The sequence below is a fragment of the Procambarus clarkii genome, chromosome 32, assembly GCF_040958095.1.
Source record: "Procambarus clarkii isolate CNS0578487 chromosome 32, FALCON_Pclarkii_2.0, whole genome shotgun sequence".
Classification (NCBI taxonomy): Eukaryota; Metazoa; Arthropoda; class Malacostraca; order Decapoda; family Cambaridae; genus Procambarus; species Procambarus clarkii.
This window is the reverse complement of record NC_091181.1, coordinates 30622582-30643013: the sequence shown is the minus strand read 5'-3', so window position 1 is coordinate 30643013 and position 20432 is coordinate 30622582. Positions and strand designations below refer to the sequence as shown.

The window sequence follows — 20432 nt, the reverse complement described above, 5'->3', positions numbered from 1 at the left end:
TTAGTGTCCCCGCGGCGGGCCGTCCTCGACCAGGCCTCCGCCCCAGGAAGCAACCCGTGACAGCTGACTAACACCCAGGTACCTATTTTACTGCTAGGTAACAGGGGCATAGAGTGAAAGAAACTCTGCCCATTGTTTCTCGCCGGCGCCCGGGATCGAACCCGAGACCACAGGATCACAAGTCCAGTGTGCTGTCCGCTCGGCCGACCGACTCCCTTGGGGGAAGGATCGGGAAAGCTTTCCCGGCACTGGTGGGTCCTCGCAGTTGTTGAAAGTTGGTACCGTCTCCAAGTGGGCTGATAACGTTGTTGGCCGTTGAAGGCTTTTATGGTTTCAAGGGAGGGAGCATTGTGTGGGGAGGTTCAAGGGAGGGAGCATTGTGTGGGGAGGTTCAAGGGAGGGAGCATTGTGTGGGGAGGTTCAAGGGAGGGAGCATTGTGTGGGGAGGTTCGTGTCTGCAAGTCTCTTACAACTATACACTAAACTGTGGTTCCAAGTGATCCTGGCTTCACTAGCTTACCAAGATGGGCCAAGATCATGCTGCTCGATGTTTTTGTTGCAAGGTCACCAGTTACCTACAAAGATGTGCTGAACCCGAGGCCGCGCTCGGAGTAGAACCCCCAGACCCCCCCCCCCCCCCTCCCTCCCCCTCCAGGTGTACAGTGCTGTGATGGACAATATGAACAGTCATGCAACAGCCTGGTGGGCCCAAGCAACAGCCTGGTGGGCCCAAGCAACAGCCTGGTGGGCCCAAGCAACAGCCTGGTGGGCCCAAGCAACAGCCTGGTGGACCCAAGCAACAGCCTGGTGGGCCCAAGCAACAGCCTGGTGGACCCAAGCAACAGCCTGGTGGACCAAGCTCTCACAAGTCAAGCCTGGCCTCGGGCCGGGCTTGGGGAGTAGAACAACTCCCAGAACCCCATCAACCAGGTATCAACCAGTCACTCCAGGCTCCCCCCCCCCCTCACCATTACTCACCCAGCCTCGTGTTGTATCCTTGTCCCTCGTCTAAGATATAACATGTAAAACACACGCTTTAAAATATTGTATAAGTGCCAGCGAGCGTCTTATTGAGATGTTTACCTCCATCCGCGTCGGTGATGTCATACGCGCTTGTGCCTAACACCCCCCCCCCCCCCCCGCTACGGTTCCTCGTCTCCCTACATCTTTGAGGGCTGGCGGGGCCCACAGACTACAGCCCAACCTCTGGCAATAACACACACACAAACACACACAGAGGAAGCAGCCCGTAGCAGCTCTCAGGTAGGCTAGTTACTGCTAGGTGAACAGGGACATAAAGGTGAAAGACTGATTGATGAAGATTAAGCCACCCAAGAAGTGCCACGGGCATGAATATCCCGTAAAAGGTGAAAGAAACTCTGCCCATTTGTTTCTGTCTCGGCCGAGAATCGAAACCAGGCTCTTAAGACTATGACCCCCGAGCGCTATCCACTCAGCCGCGAGGCCCATGTAGGTCAGTGGGACGGGGGGGGGGGAGGGTTGCATAAGTGGGAGTGACGGGAAGTGGTTTAACACCAGCCAAACAACAGGTGGACTAAGTGGATGAAGTATGTCTTGTAGCTCGCCCCCACCACCCCACCCCACCCTGCCCTAGGTGGTGGCCCTTTGTTGGTGGTGGCCCTAGGTGGTGGGGCGGAGTAAGGACTAGGCTGGGGTAGGGAAGGGGGGGGGTAAGTTTTAAGTTTTGCCCCGAGGGGCGAGTTTATTGGGCAGCGCCCCCTGTGAGTGGACCTACCTGCAAACACAACGTAACTAACTGGTTGTTACAACTTGTTAGGTGTTAAAACCTTGTTTGAACGTTGTAGGAATGTCGTAGTTTGTTGGTGTGTTTGGCGGGATACCGCCATAGCAGCATGCTCAACTCTCCCCAATAGGAAGAAAACCCGCTGGGTTGTTCATCCTAGACCACAGTACAGGGGTAACAGTCAAAAAACAAGATGAAGACATTGTGGCTAGCGACAGATAAGGCTGTTGGGCCACGCAATCATCAAAAGAATGTGGTAATCTTGTCTCCTAACTCTTGCGTCCATTTAATTCCTCGTAATTCATACCTCATAGTTCCGGAACTAGTCTGGTGGCATACCTTTGAACCTTATCGAACTTGCTCTAGTGCTTGACTAGTTATGGACTCCACGCTGGAGCTGCATGCTACAGGATTGGTCTGACTTGCATGATATACAAGCTTATGAATAGCAGTTTCTAAAGGTACTTCTGATGTCAGTCATATTCTGCTGATGATATCCCTTTGATGTTTGGATTCAGGAGACGTGTTTAGTGTGATATCGACCCCCAGATCCTTTTCTGTCCGTTTCTTCGAGGATTTCATCTCCCATTTAGTACCTTATGTTCCTCAGCTTCTCTGTTTTACATTTACTTAAGAGATGTGATGCTAGTTTAACACGATATGGCTTAAGCCATGTTTCTGGACGACTTAGTAATGCATCACCTTGCATAGTATGCAAGTTAGGGACACTGGCCTGTAGTTCAGTGCTTCCTGCCTGTCTCCCGTCCTATATATTCCGACTACATTTGGTGTCCTCCAGAGAGTCCGTCTGGGCAACAGCCTTTGTCCCCTCCAGTTCTTGGTGGTTGAAATTGAAAATTTAAATGTTTATTGGGTCGGTGTTCCGTTGCTCTGTCATCATACCACAACGCCTCTCCTCACAGGCGCTTGTCTTGGCCTGTCTTGATGATATCCCATCCCAGTGATGTGAAATCATGGTGGCTTAGCGTTTTCACCTTATAACTACCATTTACGGTATTGGCTGAATCGTGGGCGTCGATCAGGGCGGGAGAAGCCCCAGGAATACTTCAGGAAAGCGCTTAGCAACCCTATGGTGTTAGGCTGCACGGAACACAAATATTGATGCTCGTTTGGGGAGGCGGGAGGAGGGGCATGAAACAGTTGTGTTGGTGATGGGGGTGGGAGGAATTAGTGTTGGTGATGGGGGTGGGAGAGAGATTAGTGTTGGTGATGGGGGTGGGAGAGATTAGTGGTGGTGATGGGGTGGGAGAGGTTAGTGTTGGTGAGGCTACCATGTAATATTATAACCTGACTAGTATTAAATGAACAAATCCACAAGGGCCGTGACGAGGATTCGAACCTGCGTCCGGGAGCATCCCAGACACGGCCTTAATCGACTAGTATTATACTCAGTAGTTAGGGAATAATGTTCTGTGGTAATTTAGTATATTTGACTTTGTGCTGTAATGGTTGGTTGAGTACTGTTGTCTCTTGGGATACTGTAGAATATTCCACGACGTCCTCGCGTGACTTGTAGCATCCAGTAACGAGGGGGCGGCATGTAGCATTATCAGATTGGCTGAAATATAAATCGAAATCTTCCACCAATCAGGACCCATGAAACAGTCTTCCCGGTACACTACCAGTAGATGACCTGCAGCTGCACTCCAGCACTTGTCACTTGTTCATACTAGTAAATTGTCAGGGAAATTGACAGGGTAGATCAGGATAGATTATTAAACACGGGTGGTACACGCACAAGGCGACACAGGTGGAAGCTGAGTACCCAAATGAGCCACAGACACATTATAAATAACTTTTTCATTGTCAGAGTAGTTAGTAAATGGAATGCAGTAGGAAGTGATGTGGTGGAGGCTGACGCCATACGCAGTTTCAAATGTAATAATAATAAATAAATAAATTTTTATTTAGGTAAGATATATACATACAAGGTAAAGTTGATGGATTTATAGATAGAGCTAGTACATACAATGCCTAAAGCCACTATTACGCAAAGCGTTTCGGGCAGTGTAAATATGATGGAGCCTATGATATAATAAAGAAACATGGCAAAAATACCGTCACAGCCAGTGCAGCTGTTGCGTCGACATGTGATTAAATAATTGTGGCAGCCAGCCACCCAGTGTCAAGGGATTCACAAGGAATAATTCACCAGCATCAAATTACCCATAAATTAACCAACACTTAAGTTGATGCAGTTGCGTTAACACACACAATGATTGACCATAAATAAGTACTACAGAATGATGGCTTAGGCACGTCCCAACAAGGTAAATTCTCAGAATACTTGAGACGACGTACAAGCCAGCAGCTGGCACCCGTCCTTCTCTGCTCCTCGAGGCCGACTGTTCATTTTAAAAATTGTCGTTGGCCTGCGCCCTCCTGTATATGATGCTGCCATTTGGCCTCCTCAACTTTCTGTAATAAATTACAATGTTTTATACTATTTATGGCAAGTGTAGTCTACATATATCACTGATTACTTTGTTTCCAGCAAACAATATTCACCATTGTACAAATAAGCTACAAATTAATTACATTATGAATTATTTGGCAGGACGGTGAAAGATGGCAATCTTGAAAGCTGACCAACTGAAATAAATCTACCCATGACTCGCTTCCTAGAGGATCTGGGGTAACTCGCTATAAATATTACCTTTGAAATACATTAAGGAGTGAGCTGATTGCATAGAACTCTCAAATGTGACAGTCGACATGCAAGATCACGCAACATTAGCATAGGCAAGCTTCCTGCTGGACTACTAGATAAGCCAGACTCGTGCTTCTGTCCTTAATATCATACCTTAAACAAATCCAGTACTAGAATTGCAATATTGAAATTCAAATTCAAATGTGATCTCAGGAAAGAGATCTGCTCAAGGGAGAGGTGGGGAATGACTACATAATTTGTGCCATTATCAACTCTCAATCCATGGTTAGGTTAGTTTAAGATTTCGCTAGGTTAGGTTTCACTATGTTTGGTTATGTTAATACAATGTGTTATTGATGTGAAATATAGAAATCGAAAACTTTGTGTGCCCTCGAATTCCGTTTATAGAAAACCAAATTTCTCAAACAAAACGTTCCCAGCATATACTCTTTTTTTATATTTTAAATCAACGATTTATATTACATTAAAGTTATAACTTAAGAATAATCTGTGTTTACGACAAAGGTTCATTTGACAATTTACATGTAGTCTATTACTGGAACTGTAATATCAGCTCAGGCCATCGCAAATGTTTAGATATAACTATCCAGGAGGTTTGAGGGTGTGTGGCTTTTCATGGTAATAGATTTAATCTGAGGACGGGCTGAAGTACGCATATAAATGATTCCCATGTTTCACTACCAAAACAAATTAACATTCGGATGTGCAAGAACTACTGTCCAACCAACAGGCTTCATCAATTTATCCTGCAAAAATTTAATTCAATATTATCAACATTAATGTAAGCTAGATAATGGAAAATATAAATTAATCTCCCGAGTTGACCTAGGCTTGTAACCGAGACCACTACAGTTAAAGTTATGACGAGATCAGCTCGTTCATAACACGTATCCACTCATGCCAGTGGTCAGTGTAGACACCCCGAGCACACCAGTGGTCAGCGTACACCACTCTTCACTGAAAGGGTGATGCTCCTGCTCGGTGAGGTAGACTGCATCGCTGGGTTTGCATCAGGGCGGGCGGTTGACTGCAGTTTACACAGGACAGGTGCACAAACACTCCCGTATATTAAGTTATATTTGAGGAAGGGGCAGATACTTCCGCCTGCACCCTAACCTGCTGCTTGCTTCTCGCCCGAGTGCCTGCGCTCTTCTCTGCGGTGTCTGTGTGCTTCACTCTTGGTTATGTCTGGCCTTGTGCTCCACTCTTGGTTATGTCTGGCCTTGTGCTTCACTCTTGGTTATGTCTGGCCTTGTGCTCCACTCTTGGTTATGTCTGGCCTTGTGCTTCACTCTTGGTTATGTCTGGCCTTGTGCTCCACTCTTGGTTATGTCTGGCCTTGTGCTTCACTCTTGGTTATGTCTGGCCTTGTGCTCCACTCTTGGTTATGTCTGGCCTTGTGCTCCACTCTTGGTTATGTCTGGCCTTGTGCTTCACTCTTGGTTATGTCTGGCCTTGTGCTCCACTCTTGGTTATGTCTGGCCTTGTGCTCCACTCTTGGTTATGTCTGGCCTTGTGCTCCACTCTTGGTTATGTCTGGCCTTGTGCTCCACTCTTGGTTATGTCTGGCCTTGTGCTTCACTCTTGGTTATGTCTGGCCTTGTGCTCCACTCTTGGTTATGTCTGGCCTTGTGCTCCACTCTTGGTTATGTCTGGCCTTGTGCTCCACTCTTGGTTATGTCTGGCCTTGTGCTTCACTCTTGGTTATGTCTGGCCTTGTGCTCCACTCTTGGTTATGTCTGGCCTTGTGCTTCACTCTTGGTTATGTCTGGCCTTGTGCTCCACTCGTGTTAGCCGAAGGCATTACTTACGGGTTCGCCTTTGGACGGACTCTTCGTTGTTTTGTTGACATCTTGGTTTATGTTGATAAGTCCAGATGCATTGATCAGATCTGGGGAGTGTTGGTCCATCGGTTTATTGTGGGCTGCGTGGCCATGGTTTAATCCTAGGTTCACTTGGACGGCTGCCGTATCTTGAGCCCTCCCGGCCGTGGTCAGGAGTGGCTGGCCAAACCCCTCTTCTGGTCAAAGGATAAAAGAGAAACCGTGTTCCATCCTCTAGGGATAAACCCCAAGAACCTGTTAGGCTACAGTGTGTTATCTCCTCCGGTTTGACAGTTACAGTTGAGGAAGTGAGGTATAAAGCAAACGCAGAGGTAATGATGGACGTTAGATCCATACGGTGTCAGTAACCTCATTGTTATGGCGCTGTACAAATTATTAATGAATCGTTCAAATATTTGGACGGGTGCATCGTTCTTTTGTTTACACCCGGTAGTTGCGCGCGCTCCTCAGGGCCGGCCCTCACCCCTCTTGCTTACCTATCGGTACTTACTTACCTCCCAGTGTCTATCTTCTTGAGGTTATCTTGAGATGATTTCGGGGCTTTAGTGTTCCCGCGGTCCGGTCCTCGACCAGGCCTCCACCCCCAGGCCTGGCGTCTACGGGGAAGTGATTATGCCCCGCCTACTAACTTTGTTGTAACTTGCGTTATAATATAATTTTTTGATGTTCAAATTCTTTGTCGAATCTGGCCTTAAACTTGTGGATGGAGGTGGCTTCCACAACTTCTTTAATTGCATTCCATCTACCCGTACAGGCTGCGAGTATTTCCTTGCATTCCTTCGACTCATTTGCGTTTCCTGCTTCCACTTGTCCTCTCGTCCTAATTTCTCACAATTTAAAGAGTGTCTTTTTCCAACTTATTTCCCTCTGCATCTTGTATGTTGTGACCATATCCCTCCTTTGTTTCTTCTATTCTCTAGGGCAGGGGTTGGCAACCTTTGCACACGTACCAATTGTGGCACGCCAACCACGAAGTAAAACGATTATGAGATTAAGCACTGTAATGTATTTGGAAAACTTGAAGAAACTTACGGCTGATTCATTTGATATAAAAAGAAATATCAGAATTAGTGTTTACTCTTTTTTCCTGATAATTTTTTTTTACTTTAAATTGTGTGGCTGTATATGCCAGCTTGTTAAAGGGTAATACAAATATATCTGCTGTTAAACATTTTAAGTAGAAATCGTCACTAAATTTTATATTCATTCAGTCTTACATTTAAATAATCATAGAATATTCACTGATTTTACTGCTCTAGTGTTGATCTTTGATCATTAGAACAGTTCTACCACTACTTAAGATACAAAATTACGTTCCCAAAATTTTTTTTGCTTGGCACGCGAGAAGATTTTGGAGCCGGTTCGTCTAATTACCCAAATCTATCCAAAGCTTCCTAGCATTACATAAGTAATGAAGAAATATAATATACTCACTCACTTTAATGTTGGTGCTGAAAGTAGAACATGGAAAAAATACTCTGCCATAATATAACGTTATAACGAAATTAGACGAAACTAAGTGGCAGGTGACGCCACAGGAAGTCGACGATCCAAGCGACAATGTAGTGTCTTTGGGTAGTTAGATGAACCCAATTTTGCTATAAAATGGTATTATTTCAGAGTAAATTTTTTTTTCACGTTCTGTATTCAGCACCAACATTATAGTGAGTCAATATATCATAGTTCTTCATTACTTGCGTAATGCTATGAAGCTTTGGATAATTAGACGCGCCCAGCTTAGCTGCCAACACCCACACATCGTGTCAGCAAGGCGGACAGCCCGCCTGCTGTCATAACTCACTCTACCCTGTACTTCCCATTTGGAAATATTTTCTTTCACGTACACCTCTCTACATACTTTTAACAAAACAATATAATCAATACAATGTTGATGTTTGGGAAGAGGGCCAGTGTGAGGGTGTGGAGGGATGGTGCCGCCCGTCTTATACAGTTGTATATGACCTCCCCCCCCCCCCCCTCCCTTCCTTCCTCAGCTTCCCACCCCTTCCGCTCCTCCCTACCGTCCCATTCCCACGTATCACTTGAATTATCTTATCAGCGGCTTCATGAGATGTTTAGGGTCATAGCATGAAGTGTTGGTGCTTGGTCGATCTGGGCCACGCTCCAGCACTGCTGTCGTGGAGGTGGTGGGGGGGGGGGACCCGGTTAATGGGGTTCTGGGAGTTGTTCTACTCCCCAAGCCCGGCCCGAGGCCAGGCTTGACTTGTGAGAGTTTGGTCCACCAGGCTGTTGCTTGGAGCGGCCCTCAGGCCCACATACCCACCACAGCCCGGTTGGTCCGGCACTCCTTGAAGGAAACAATCTAGTTTCCTCTTGAAGATGTCCACGGTTGTTCCTGCAACCGTGGTGGGTCACGGAATAGTGTATAGGTGTAAAGTGTATGCTGGCCCAACTCTGACCAGCTCTACAAGATACACGAGTGACTTGGCATTTTTGAGACCGTTCGTACGGTGAACGCGCGGCTCGTGTGTAAGAGACTGTCCAATTTCTGGTGTGTGAGGAGTAACACCTGAGCTTAGCAACTGAAACATTGCATAAGGAGTAACAAGTGCACGCTAGAGATGATTTCGGGGCTTTAGTGTCCCCGCGGCCCGGTCCTCGACCAGGCCTCCATCCCCAGGAAGCAGCCCGTGACACGGGAGAGAGAAGGAACTACCGTCGACTACCAGTAGTTGCCACCCGTAGCACTAAGCTCTCAACCTGCAATAGTCTCATGCTGGAAGGGCCATTCTCAAGAACATCACTTCCTCAGCGATCATTCACTCCGAAGCTGACTCGCATCTGGAACTTGTTCACTCAACAGGTTGATACACGGAAGATCAGGTCAACTGATCACATGAAGGCTCTGGCACACAGTTGGCTACAGGCTCATCCTCTTCCTTATATGATTGTTACCTAATGTTGTCCACGAATAAAGGCTATTCCTATTGCTGCATATAACAGGCTCATGAAATAAATGGGCCTCTAGGAGTAGGTTTCAAAAAGCTGAGGTAGGATAAGATCTCTTGCTTGCAGTTTCACTAGGTACGTCAATTGACAGCCCTTGTGAACCCTATTTTTAATAGAGAGAGAGAGGGAGGGAGGGAAGGAGGGAGGGAGGGAGAGAAAGGGGGAGGGGGGCGGACCCCCCCCCCCCTCCACCAGGAAAGGCCCCCACACAAACAAGGTTGTTAGTGGTATACCGTGACAAGACGCATTATCTTGTATCTATTACAGTACTTTCAAAGATAAAATTATGTTGTCCTGTATACCGTTGTTCTTTTATAATAAATTTAGGTGCATGTTGTATAATTATAACATTAGTGATGAGCTACGGGGAAACAGCAGCTCATTCGTCAATTAACTTAAAATTCCTGTCTATCAAACCGTGATGGAAACCTGCATATACCTCCTCTTAGGTCCATATTTAAACACAAGATATTGGAAATCGTCCCGGAAATTACATGTGCATCTTCAACTTGCGCAAGGGCTCCTGAGGTTGGTAAGAATACATTCACCAGACTGTGGTGGTCGGCATGTGGTCACTTTACACCACCAAACCCGGTAATACTTTGGTCAACATTCACTGGTCAGCGTTCTCCCAGTGTCAGTCTCCATGCTGTCAGCCGGGTGCTCGTACACCATCACCAACCTGATTGATTTTTTTTTTATTGTTGGAGTTTATTGTGCACCCCATACTCATCCTGTGAGCGGTAGCGCAAAAGCATTACAGAGGGCACAAAAGGTCTTTATCAGACCTCATCTTAGATTATTACATAAACCACCTGTGTACTGTCACCCGGGTTCTTCTACACCATTTTCTTTAATAAAGAACAAGATAAAAATATCCGTTATCCAAACGACTTTGGCGTTTCTACCTACTCTGGTCTTCCTCGAGGTCTGATCATCCAAACTGTTAATAGCCGGTGCTTGCAGTCTAAGGTAGGAACAACAGCTTGATTGATCAGGCATTCCGTTGGAGATGTTTATCAAATTCCCTCTTCACAACAGGCTAAATATACGTTAATATGGTAATAAATATTTAATGGCCGGATCATATTATTGTGTACACCGGAGCGACTTGCCGGGGCGAGGCACGGCGCGGTGCCTCGACAGCTGTGTCACGACACAGCTGTACGATGTAAGGTAACACGAATGTCTGTGTTTATAGATTGATTCATTGATGAAGATTAAGCCACCCAAAAGGTGGCACGGGCACGAATAGCCCGTAAGTGGTGGCCCTTTTGAGTCATTACCAGTATCAAGAGCTGATACTGGAGATCTGTGGAGGTGCGGCTGCACCCTGCGTGACGGGAGATGTCTCCCCCGTGTGTGTTTATATTTTATTGCTGGTGAATATACGAACGTCACTGATAGCAAAGCCACGAAGGGACACGTAGACACTCTTCTGAATGTCGCTGGTCAGCTTGGACAGATTAATTGCAAGACTGCTCCTAGCTGTGCTGTAACACAGCTAGGTCTGTGATGTACCACAGCACACACCTGTTTAGTGAAGTAACTTTCTGAAGTTACTGAAGAACAAGATTAACAAATTGAAGGAAAATTTGTTTCTGAAGAGCAGTTCAACATAGAAGCATTTGGGGGTAAGCTCAGTGCCCCAACCATCCAACCCGTTGAACAAGTACACAGCAAGGAATCCCACAACCCTGGGATTAGTTTCCATTTATCGGTAAAACGTGTGTTGCGGAACTTGGGGAAACGCGGTGTGTGCGCGCGCTCTGCATGCAGGAGTAGGTCTGTGCTTAGTCTGTGTGTGATGTCTCTGAGTTCTTTTGAGAGTGAGTTTGTAATTGGGTGTCTAGCATGAAATTGTCGAGATAGGTTCCCTCTGGAGGGAGGAGCCAAATTTTCTCAGTAGAGGGGTTATCTTGGATAAGGGAAGGCGTGTGTTGTCTGGGGCTCTGAGCCTTCCGAGTGTGTGTGAGAGAAATAATAATTAAGATTTAGAGAAAATACTTGGAGACTGCTGTTGGAGACATATTATACCCCGTCTCTCTCATCCCTTTTTTACCTGTTTGCCTTATCACTCTAATTTATATAAGACGATTTACAAAGTATTAAATGTCTTTAAAATCATACCTGTGATCTGAAATTTCGTCTCTACATATATTTTTGTCTGCATTTAACTCCGTTGTCTGATCTTACGCATCTTGGCATCTTGCTGGCTGTGTTAAACTAATAAATATTTCTTGTTTGTTATTATGAAGAAAAATCACCAGAACTCCCATTGATTTAATTTATTAAGTGCTGGTGCTGATGGTGTTAACTCTGATGGTGTTAGTAGTCGTGGTGGTGGTGGTGATGACAGTGGTGGTGGTGGTGATGACAGTGGTGGTGGTGGTGGTGGTGGTGGGGGCGATATCAACATTGACCAACACTTTAGGACGGACAAGCGGGTTTTCCTTTCGGCAACGTTCCCTGTTCTTGACTAAAACATTAACAAAATACATAACATTTTATTGACTATGTATGTCGTTTACATATTTTGAGGTTTATTATATTGAGCTCAATTCCCCCGAGCTAGAAAGCAGTAGCCATGAGTGGCGTAGTAGCCTAGCTTACGGTCGCTAATAGCCTGGCTTAAGCTTGACGTGTTCTCGTAGATATTTCTACGTGCAGCCCATCCAAATTAAACAGACCTCTTGTGTTAAAAAATAGGTCTACTGAAATATTGAAAATGATAAATGTACAAGATTTTATGAAATATTTTATATGTATTAATGATTAAAATGTCGTACTTAATAACCTGAATTTCACAACTAGTCCTCTTATAATAATAATATTACATGATGCATGTATGAGTTGTAATATTTTTGACAGTAACTTTCATTTTGTTGTCATATGACAGTCGACAGGTGACAGCAGTGTGTCATCCGGGAGTGCTGGAGAGAGGAGTGTGAGCCCTGCCCGCTCTGACGAGTCCGGTGATGGCCGCCCCACCCCACGCCCACTCTCCCTGGCCTCCTCCTCAGCCACTCTCACCTCAACCCAACCTCAGCTCTCCCGCCCTGCCTCAGTCATCAACCTGGCCAAGAACAGGAAGAGACAGGCGCCCGCCCCACCACCGCCCCCGCCCTCAGCATCCACGCCCACGCCCGCACCTGCGCCACACACCAATGGCAAGGTCAGTCCTGCTCACTCTCGCACTTTATCAACATAAAGTTTCATCCCTGACAAAACGAATGATTTATTTTTTGATATAAATCCAAATATGAATGAATAATTAAAATTTGTATGGAAATAATAAGAATAGAGAAAATCCAGCAGGGCTGCGAGGTGGCACGCACCTATGTCCCCGGCATTGTCAGTCGCGTACTGATTGATTGATTGATTGATTGATTGATAAAGATTAAGCCACCCAAGAGGTGGCACGGGCATGAATAGCCCGTAAGTGGTGGGCCTTTTGAGCCATTACCAGTATCAATAGATGATACTGGAGATCTGTGGAGGTGCGACTGCACCCTGCGTGACGGGAGATGTCTCCCGTGAGTCGCGTACTGGCATGTTCATTGCTATATATCACGTTAGTGTGATTTGTGTGTGTTAATAATGCTAATAATGAGTTGGTTGTTGTACAGGAGGAGGGTGAGCGTGGCGAGGGCGCGGACACCAGCCTCTCCCGACGCAGCTCAGACTCTTCAGGGTACCATGAGGCCGACCAGCGTTCTCCCTACACCAGGTATGTCCTGAAGCTGCACACACACCTGTCAACCTCACCTACACTCACCAGAGAGCGAGCAGTGGAGAGGTGTTGACGTGTGTGTATGGGGGATATGGAGAATTAACAGTGCCTTAATACACTGGATTATATCGGTAACCCCACAGAGTCTAATGATTAAAGTGAATGACCGCAGTGTGAACTCTTATTTACCAATACTGTATGTCTAGCTGAAACCACACACACACACACACACACACACACACGACTGAAATTGCATGTGTCTAACTGAAACATGCAGTGAAGTGTATATAGTGCACGTCACATGTTATATCGGGTAAAGTGCAGTTGGGTCCGGCCAATCCTCGCCTTTAGTTGTTTGTGGGGGGTGAGCCAAGGCTCTGTGCCCTCACTCTGCCCTCCCGAATAATTAATACATCGCATTTTCCCATCAGAATCCCCAACGGCCAAAATATGATGTATTATGAATCATAGCGGCTCGCAAAATGTCAAGTTTCCTACGTATGGGTAGTTGGTTGGGTTAGGGTAATTTAGTATTACATTTTCTGTCCGTAGTGACAACTGGAGAGGGCGGGTTCCGACTCTTGACCTCTTACTCTACTGGTGTTATAGCTTTCGAAGCCTGTTGGACTCTGTCATATCTACATTTAAAGTTGTGTATGTAATTTGCCTCCACCTCTTCACATTTTAGCATATTCCATTTCTTTGCTCTCCTGACGCTGAAAAAAATATTTTCTTGTGTTTATGTGTGGCCCATTTGGGTACTTTTCCTGAGGAAAGTACTTTTGGGAATTCTGAGGTTAATTTTGGGAATTCCCGAGACCTGGAACTTCAAGAACAAGAGGTCATAGATTTAAACTAACTAAACAAAGCTACCGAAGAAATATAAGAAAAGTCACTTTCGCAGAGAGGTAGACGGTTGGAACAAGTTAGGTGAGAAAGTGGTGGAGGCCAAAACCGTCAGTAATTTCAAAGCGTTATACGACAGTGGTGGGAAGACGGGACATCACGAGCATGGCTCTCATCCTGTAACTACACTTGGGTAATTACACACATGCACACACCACGTGCACATGCACACACCACGTGCACATGCACACACCACGTGCACATGCACACACCACGTGCACATGCACACACCACGTGCACATGCACACACCACGTGCACATGCACACACCACGTGCACATGCACACACCACGTGCACATGCACACACCACGTGCACATGCACACACCACGTGCACATGCACACACCACGTGCACATGCACACACCACGTGCACATGCACACACCACGTGCACATGCACACACCACGTGCACATGCACAAACCACGTGCACATGCACACACCACGCGCGCGCACGGGAATATGTGCGCGAGGTGTACAGATTCAGGAATCTGTACACCAGTTGATTGATAGTTGAGACGCGGGACCAAAGAGCCAAAGCTAAACCCTCGCAAGCACAACTAAGTGAGTACAGTGTGAGCGAGTGAGTTAGGGGTGTGAATGAATACATGAATATGAATGAGCGAGTTGGTGTGAATGAACAAGTGGGTGTGAATTAACGAATGTGATTGTGATCAAATGAATGAATGGGTGTGAATGAATGAATGAATGAATGTGAATGAATGAATGAATGTGAATGAAAATGAATGTGTGAGTGAATGAATGAATGTGAGTGAATGAGAGTGCGAGTGAAGGAATGAAAATGAATGCGAGTGAGAGTGAATGTGAGAGAGTAAATGAATGAATGAGAGTATGAATGAATGAATGCGAGAATGAATGAATGAATGAATGTGAGTGTAAATGAATGAATGCAAGTGTGAATGAATGCGAGTGTGAATGATTGAGTGAATGCGTATGAGTGAATGCGTGCGAATGAGTCAATGCGTATGAGTGAGAGTAAATGAATGAATAAGTGAATGAATGAATGTGTGAATGAATGAATGAATGTGTGAGTGAATGAATGTGAGTGAATGAATGAGTGAAAATGAATGAATGTGAATGAATGTATCGGCGAATGAGAGAAATATGTTAGTTATGTCTTCAGATGAGTGCAATCATAAATGCAGATTTTGAAAACTTTAATGTATATAATTCCTAATTGTGCTATCTGTATAAACTCTAATAATATTTACATTTTTGAGTCTCTCTTGAGAGATATTTCGTTTTAGGATTTTTTTTTAAGTTGTTTCTTACAAGGTAAACTTGTCATTAATTTACAGCCCGGCAGGTTCCGAGATAAGTAGTGCAGAAGCTGCACGCACTGCTCAGGTACCCCAGGCCACTAACCTGACTTCGGTAGTGTCCACATCAAGCCTCTCGCTGTCTTCGTCACGGGGAAAGCGGAAAGCTCCACCTCCTCCCAAGCCACCTCCCACCCGGCAGGACGAAACCAGTCGTCCATCTGCCATTCCTGAAGAGTCCGAATCTCCGGCACCCACAAAATCTTCTTCCAAAGAAGACATATCCTTAGCGAATGGGGAAGCACACCATGATCCCCCCCAGCAACACCAGCCAGTTAACCAACCTTCCTCCCCAACTTCCTCCCATGTAAGCTCAGTATCATCACTGAGTAGTGTAGAGCAGCATCAAGCCAACCACCCTCGCCTTCCTCCCCCGCCAGATATAGACTCCCCCCCGGCACCGCCCTCCTCAGGTAAGCTCGTGTCTGCCCCACAGGTGTATCTTGAAGAAGGTAATATAGAAGATGACTGGAATGAATTCCTTAATGATCTTGGAGAAATTATTGAAAGTCAACAAAAGCTAACATTTTAATAATATGTAATAAGCTGTTGACTCAATCTTTTTGAAAGATCAGTACTGTACTGTACATCGTTGTTATTTGGTAATTTCTTGTCATTTTATTCATTTCAGTTCATTGAATTTGAAATAAAGTAAATCTTGCTAAATATGACACAAGTAATTGCAGTTTAATGTCTATTTCTACATAATTTGTAGATTGATTTTTATATCTACTTAAATATTGAAATACACCTTACCATTACTTTATATTTTCTAGATAACTTGTTAACTTTTCATAACATTAAGATTTAGGATTTTTATGCTTTATATGCATGGTAGATTAGCAACTGTTTAAATTGCTTATTTATTCAGTAAGCTGTACAAATGCTTATAAAAATTAAAGTAATACTTTATTTATACTGTATACAGTATTTTAGACGTGTGGTGAGTATATACAGTACTATAACATTAGAAGGAATTACATACCTGTATTACACTTATTACAGGTAATTACATGTATTACATACCTGGTAATGTTGTAGCTTTGTAATACTCTTAACATGTTAGTTATATTAGCTAAGAATTTTTGTTTACAAAGTTAGTTAATGCAGTTGTAAGTTTGTGAGAAATAAATTGAAACCTAAATAAATACTGTATTTGATTTTAATTTTCAATAAATATGAAAAATTAAGCATTATAGTTCAGTAGTAGCATGGCATTTGCATTGTCTTGTGTCTGGAGTGCATGTGGGCAGTTAACATCCACAGCATGCTTGGTAATTGGCTGTACTAACCCTCCACAGAACGTACTAATCTTGGCGCAACCCCATCCAATAGCCCTCAACCTACCTCTGCTACTCATTTATCCTCCAACATGACACCTTCACATCAAAGTTACGCCAACACCTACAAACCTCTTTCACCCACCGATGCACGTATAACTGTTGTTGCTGGAGCCACCTTGGGAATGCATCATGAGGCAGCAACAGCATTTAGTCTAAGCCACACCACAGACCGCAGCAAATTGAATGGCACAGAAAGTGGCATCGTCTCTCCTGACAGGTTAGCCAAGTCTGAGGCTCTCCAGCATCATGGCCACAACGATCACCCAAGTCATACTCAAGCCGCTCATCACAGTTCATCCCAAGAGCTTCCCTCTACATCTTCTGTGAGGAGTGGGAAGAAGCAGAAGCCATCCACAGAAATTATTCAAGAAAGAAATTACTTGGGTGCTATTCAGGATGAGATATCTAAAGAAAGTCGTCTTGGCTTTCCCAGTGATGGAGTTACCTGTAGTGCCAAAATAGATTTTAACACAAATGATGCTGTAGTGCCAGAGAATGATATAGAGAGTATACCAGATATACCTACATTTCGAATTGTCACAAAGTCACATACAGCTCTTCAGAAGGAGGAGGATGTTGGTAAAAAATTTATAGCAGATGGGAAAACTCAAAAAGTCGGTGAAGAAAGTAAGTTTGGCTCAAAGAGCAAGTCATCTAAGAACTCTAGTATGAATCCTTTAGCAAGAGGCCAGAGGCTTGTCAAACAAAATAACATTGCATATGATGATGATGATTTGGACGTAAATGAGGATATGTTTGAGCCCAGAAATGTGTTTGGGATCTCAGTGACTTCAGTAGACTTGAGTGTTGAAGGTAGCCCAGTAACTGACCAAAATAAGCATGCATTATCATTAGCTGAATATCAGCATAGATCTTCAACACCAGTGAAAACAGCTGCACCAGTACCTACTCGAAGGAGAAATACCCCAGATCCACCATCCCATTCAGTATCGACTAATCAAACTAGTCAACCTATCAATAGTGTCACAGATCAGCATACTCCATTGGTGTTGTCAAGCATTACAAATGAAGAAAAGCACCCAAAGCCTGTACCTCGAACTCAAATACCACTGAAGAAAAAGGCTCCTCCCCCACCTGTAGCTGAACAAATTGCAGAGGTTTCAACATCTACAAGACAAGTAATTCCTCACAAAGAAGAATTACAAGTATCTCATGATGAATCTTCAAGTTTTGCTTTAAAAGCAAATTGCATCACAAGCCGTGACATTTCTGGGTCATCTCATGTTTTAGAATCAAAAGAAATTGAAAACATTGTCCACGAAACACAAGAAACTCCAGATGAGGAATTCAAAGTTCATTTTTCAGAATTATCAAACGTAGATTATGACATGCTTTCCTTATTATCTGAAGAGGGGATTGATAGCATATCTGTTTCCCCACAATGTCGGTCACCTAGATCCAGTATTTCATCTACGAAGAGCGATTCATCTCGAAACAATGAGGATGCCCCAGTTGTCCCGGCTCAAAATGATGAAACTGTTAAAGCTTCAAATTCATCTTCCACTACATCCTCGCACATCTCTCCTACTACATCTTCACCTGTTCCTCCCATGGCTGCTCTTCCTGCACAAACAACAGCAAGCAGTTATCGAGCTGGTTATCTGGCCATGATGGCAGAACTTAAAAGCTGGAAAGACTCGGATTCTCTTCACAATGTAGGGTTGGAATCCGATTCTGATAGCTGTAACCCACGGGATTCTATTCAAGAACTTCCAAAAGTAATGGGATCTCTTCAGGAAACCCTTGAGGACTCTGCTCAGATTTCTCAAGTGTCCTGTGAAGGGGGTCATCGTGGATCTTCTTTGCGACCTCGACTTGTCTCCAGCTCTTCTCTGTGCTCAGATACAGGTTTGCATGATAAAGGTTTCAATTGGGGTCTGTCAGTATGCTTCTTATGGTGCTTTTTTTGTCTTCTGGTTTGGTTAACTGATTCTTTTTTAGCAGTTAGGGATATTATAGTACTGTATTAGCAGACACTTTTATTGTAACAGCTCATCATTATTATGTAGAACATGAATTTGTAGCCAATCACCAAAATTTTTAGTATATATTAACATCTAGTTTATCATTAACATGGGGGAAGTATAATTAAATTATTCTAGAAAAAAGGATGTGCATGCTTGTGTACTGTTTTGTAGTGTGCTATATACTTTACATATGAAGTTTTATTGAAATATACTCAGAATAGGGTATAAAAATAAGTTTTGAATGCAATAATGTAAGGATATTAATTTAGGCTTGTGCTTACCTCCAACAGATCACGAAGTACAAACTCGTACTGCTAGCTTTTCCTCCGAGACAAGTGAAGAAAATGTTACTAGTGGTAGAGTGAAGCCAAATAACACCCCAATTGAAGATAACTTGCCTGGTGAAGAATGTTTTGTTGACGTTCAAAAGATCAATGAAAAGGAATTTATGAAAAATCTTTTAAAAGCAGACATTATCAGTGAACAGAATAATGCAAGTGATGAACAAAGTACCACCAGTAAAAGAAAAACAGATAACAGTAGTATAAGTAATAGTGAGGATAATTGTCAAAGTGATATTCAGCAAAAGATTGCAGTTCTTACTAGAAAAGGAGAATTTTCCAAAGAATTCGATGCTCCTTTGCTCAGGAAAAATGTATGTGATCAACCACAAGAAAAGTCTAATTTCACAGACAGTACAGTGGTCAGAAACACGAGTTTACAATCGGTCTCCTCATTGTCCGTCACTGACTCTGAAGGAGATGACGGGGGAAATATAACGCAACGGCTCGCGGGAGAATGCGAGAAACGGGAGGTGGTAAATACGGAAGTATTTGAATTACCACGATCTACTATCAAAGCATCAACAGGTGGGAGAACTGTCCATGAGAGCTCTGATACCTCACTCAACCTTATTAATGACAAGGTATGTTATAATTCATTGTATCTAGGGACAGGCAGTCAGTTTATACATATAGTACATGTTAGGCTTATATCAAGCTTCCCCCCCCCCCCACCCCCAAAATATTTATTTTATAAGAATAAAATAATATATATAAATATAAAATAAAATATAAATCATGCTACAAAACAAAAAATATAAATCAAATTTTTATTTGATTTATACAAAATATAAATCATGCTACAGTACATATTCTGAAATAAATTGAATGATGAGGGTGGTGGGTTAGTGCTATGCCACTGTACTCACCTATTTGTACTCGCCTATTTGTGCTTGTGGGGGTTGAGCTTTGGCTCTTTGGTCCCGCCTCTCAACTGTCAATCAAATGGTGTACAGATTCCTGAGCCGGATCTGTGTGTTGATCTGTGTGTGAAGAGTCTGAAAGTAAACCAAGGTGTTAGAACAGGTTTACTGTTGCAGTACCCAAGAGTGGGTTAATCAATCAACGAGTTAATAAATACCCAAGCTTACCTGAGGACTACTAACACTAGTGGTCTCAATGAGGATAGGAAGCTGGTGGCTTGTCAAAGGTTCTCCCCATTTATCCTGATGATTTGCACTACTGTATAGAGTTTACATGACATTTGCATACCACTTTCTGAATTGGGAATCCTCGTTACCTTAAAAGGTGCACTCTTTTAATTAAGTCTATTTTTGCATCTTGGATTTTTTAAGCATTATCTGTATCATTGTTCAGTATACTCTATTTGTTACTAGTCATTGGAGGACATATTTGATATGGTTTAAGTGGGGATTTAAGTAGAGGTATAGTATAAAAAAATGATTTTGGAATCCTGGAATGTATTATTATTTCTCTGCAACTGTGAGCCCCATGTATGTGCAAGACTTTTAAATCTTATGCACTTCTCTAATACTTCATATGATGGGATGCA

The 20432-nt window shown here is 43.8% G+C and overlaps 1 protein-coding gene across 6 annotated transcripts in view; it reads left to right on the top strand.

The window, feature by feature from the left end:
• Positions 1-20432, top strand: part of LOC123759342 (streptococcal hemagglutinin) — a 186932-nt gene that overhangs the window by 120054 nt on the left and 46446 nt on the right. For all 6 annotated transcript variants that reach the window (XM_069335103.1, XM_069335102.1, XM_069335104.1 and 3 more), the window contains 5 exons: positions 12171-12446; positions 12901-13001; positions 15227-15660; positions 16549-18459; positions 18869-19503. In XM_069335103.1, coding sequence (XP_069191204.1) covers positions 12171-12446; positions 12901-13001; positions 15227-15660; positions 16549-18459; positions 18869-19503 — 3357 coding nt within the window. The remainder of the gene's footprint in view (positions 1-12170; positions 12447-12900; positions 13002-15226; positions 15661-16548; positions 18460-18868; positions 19504-20432) is intronic.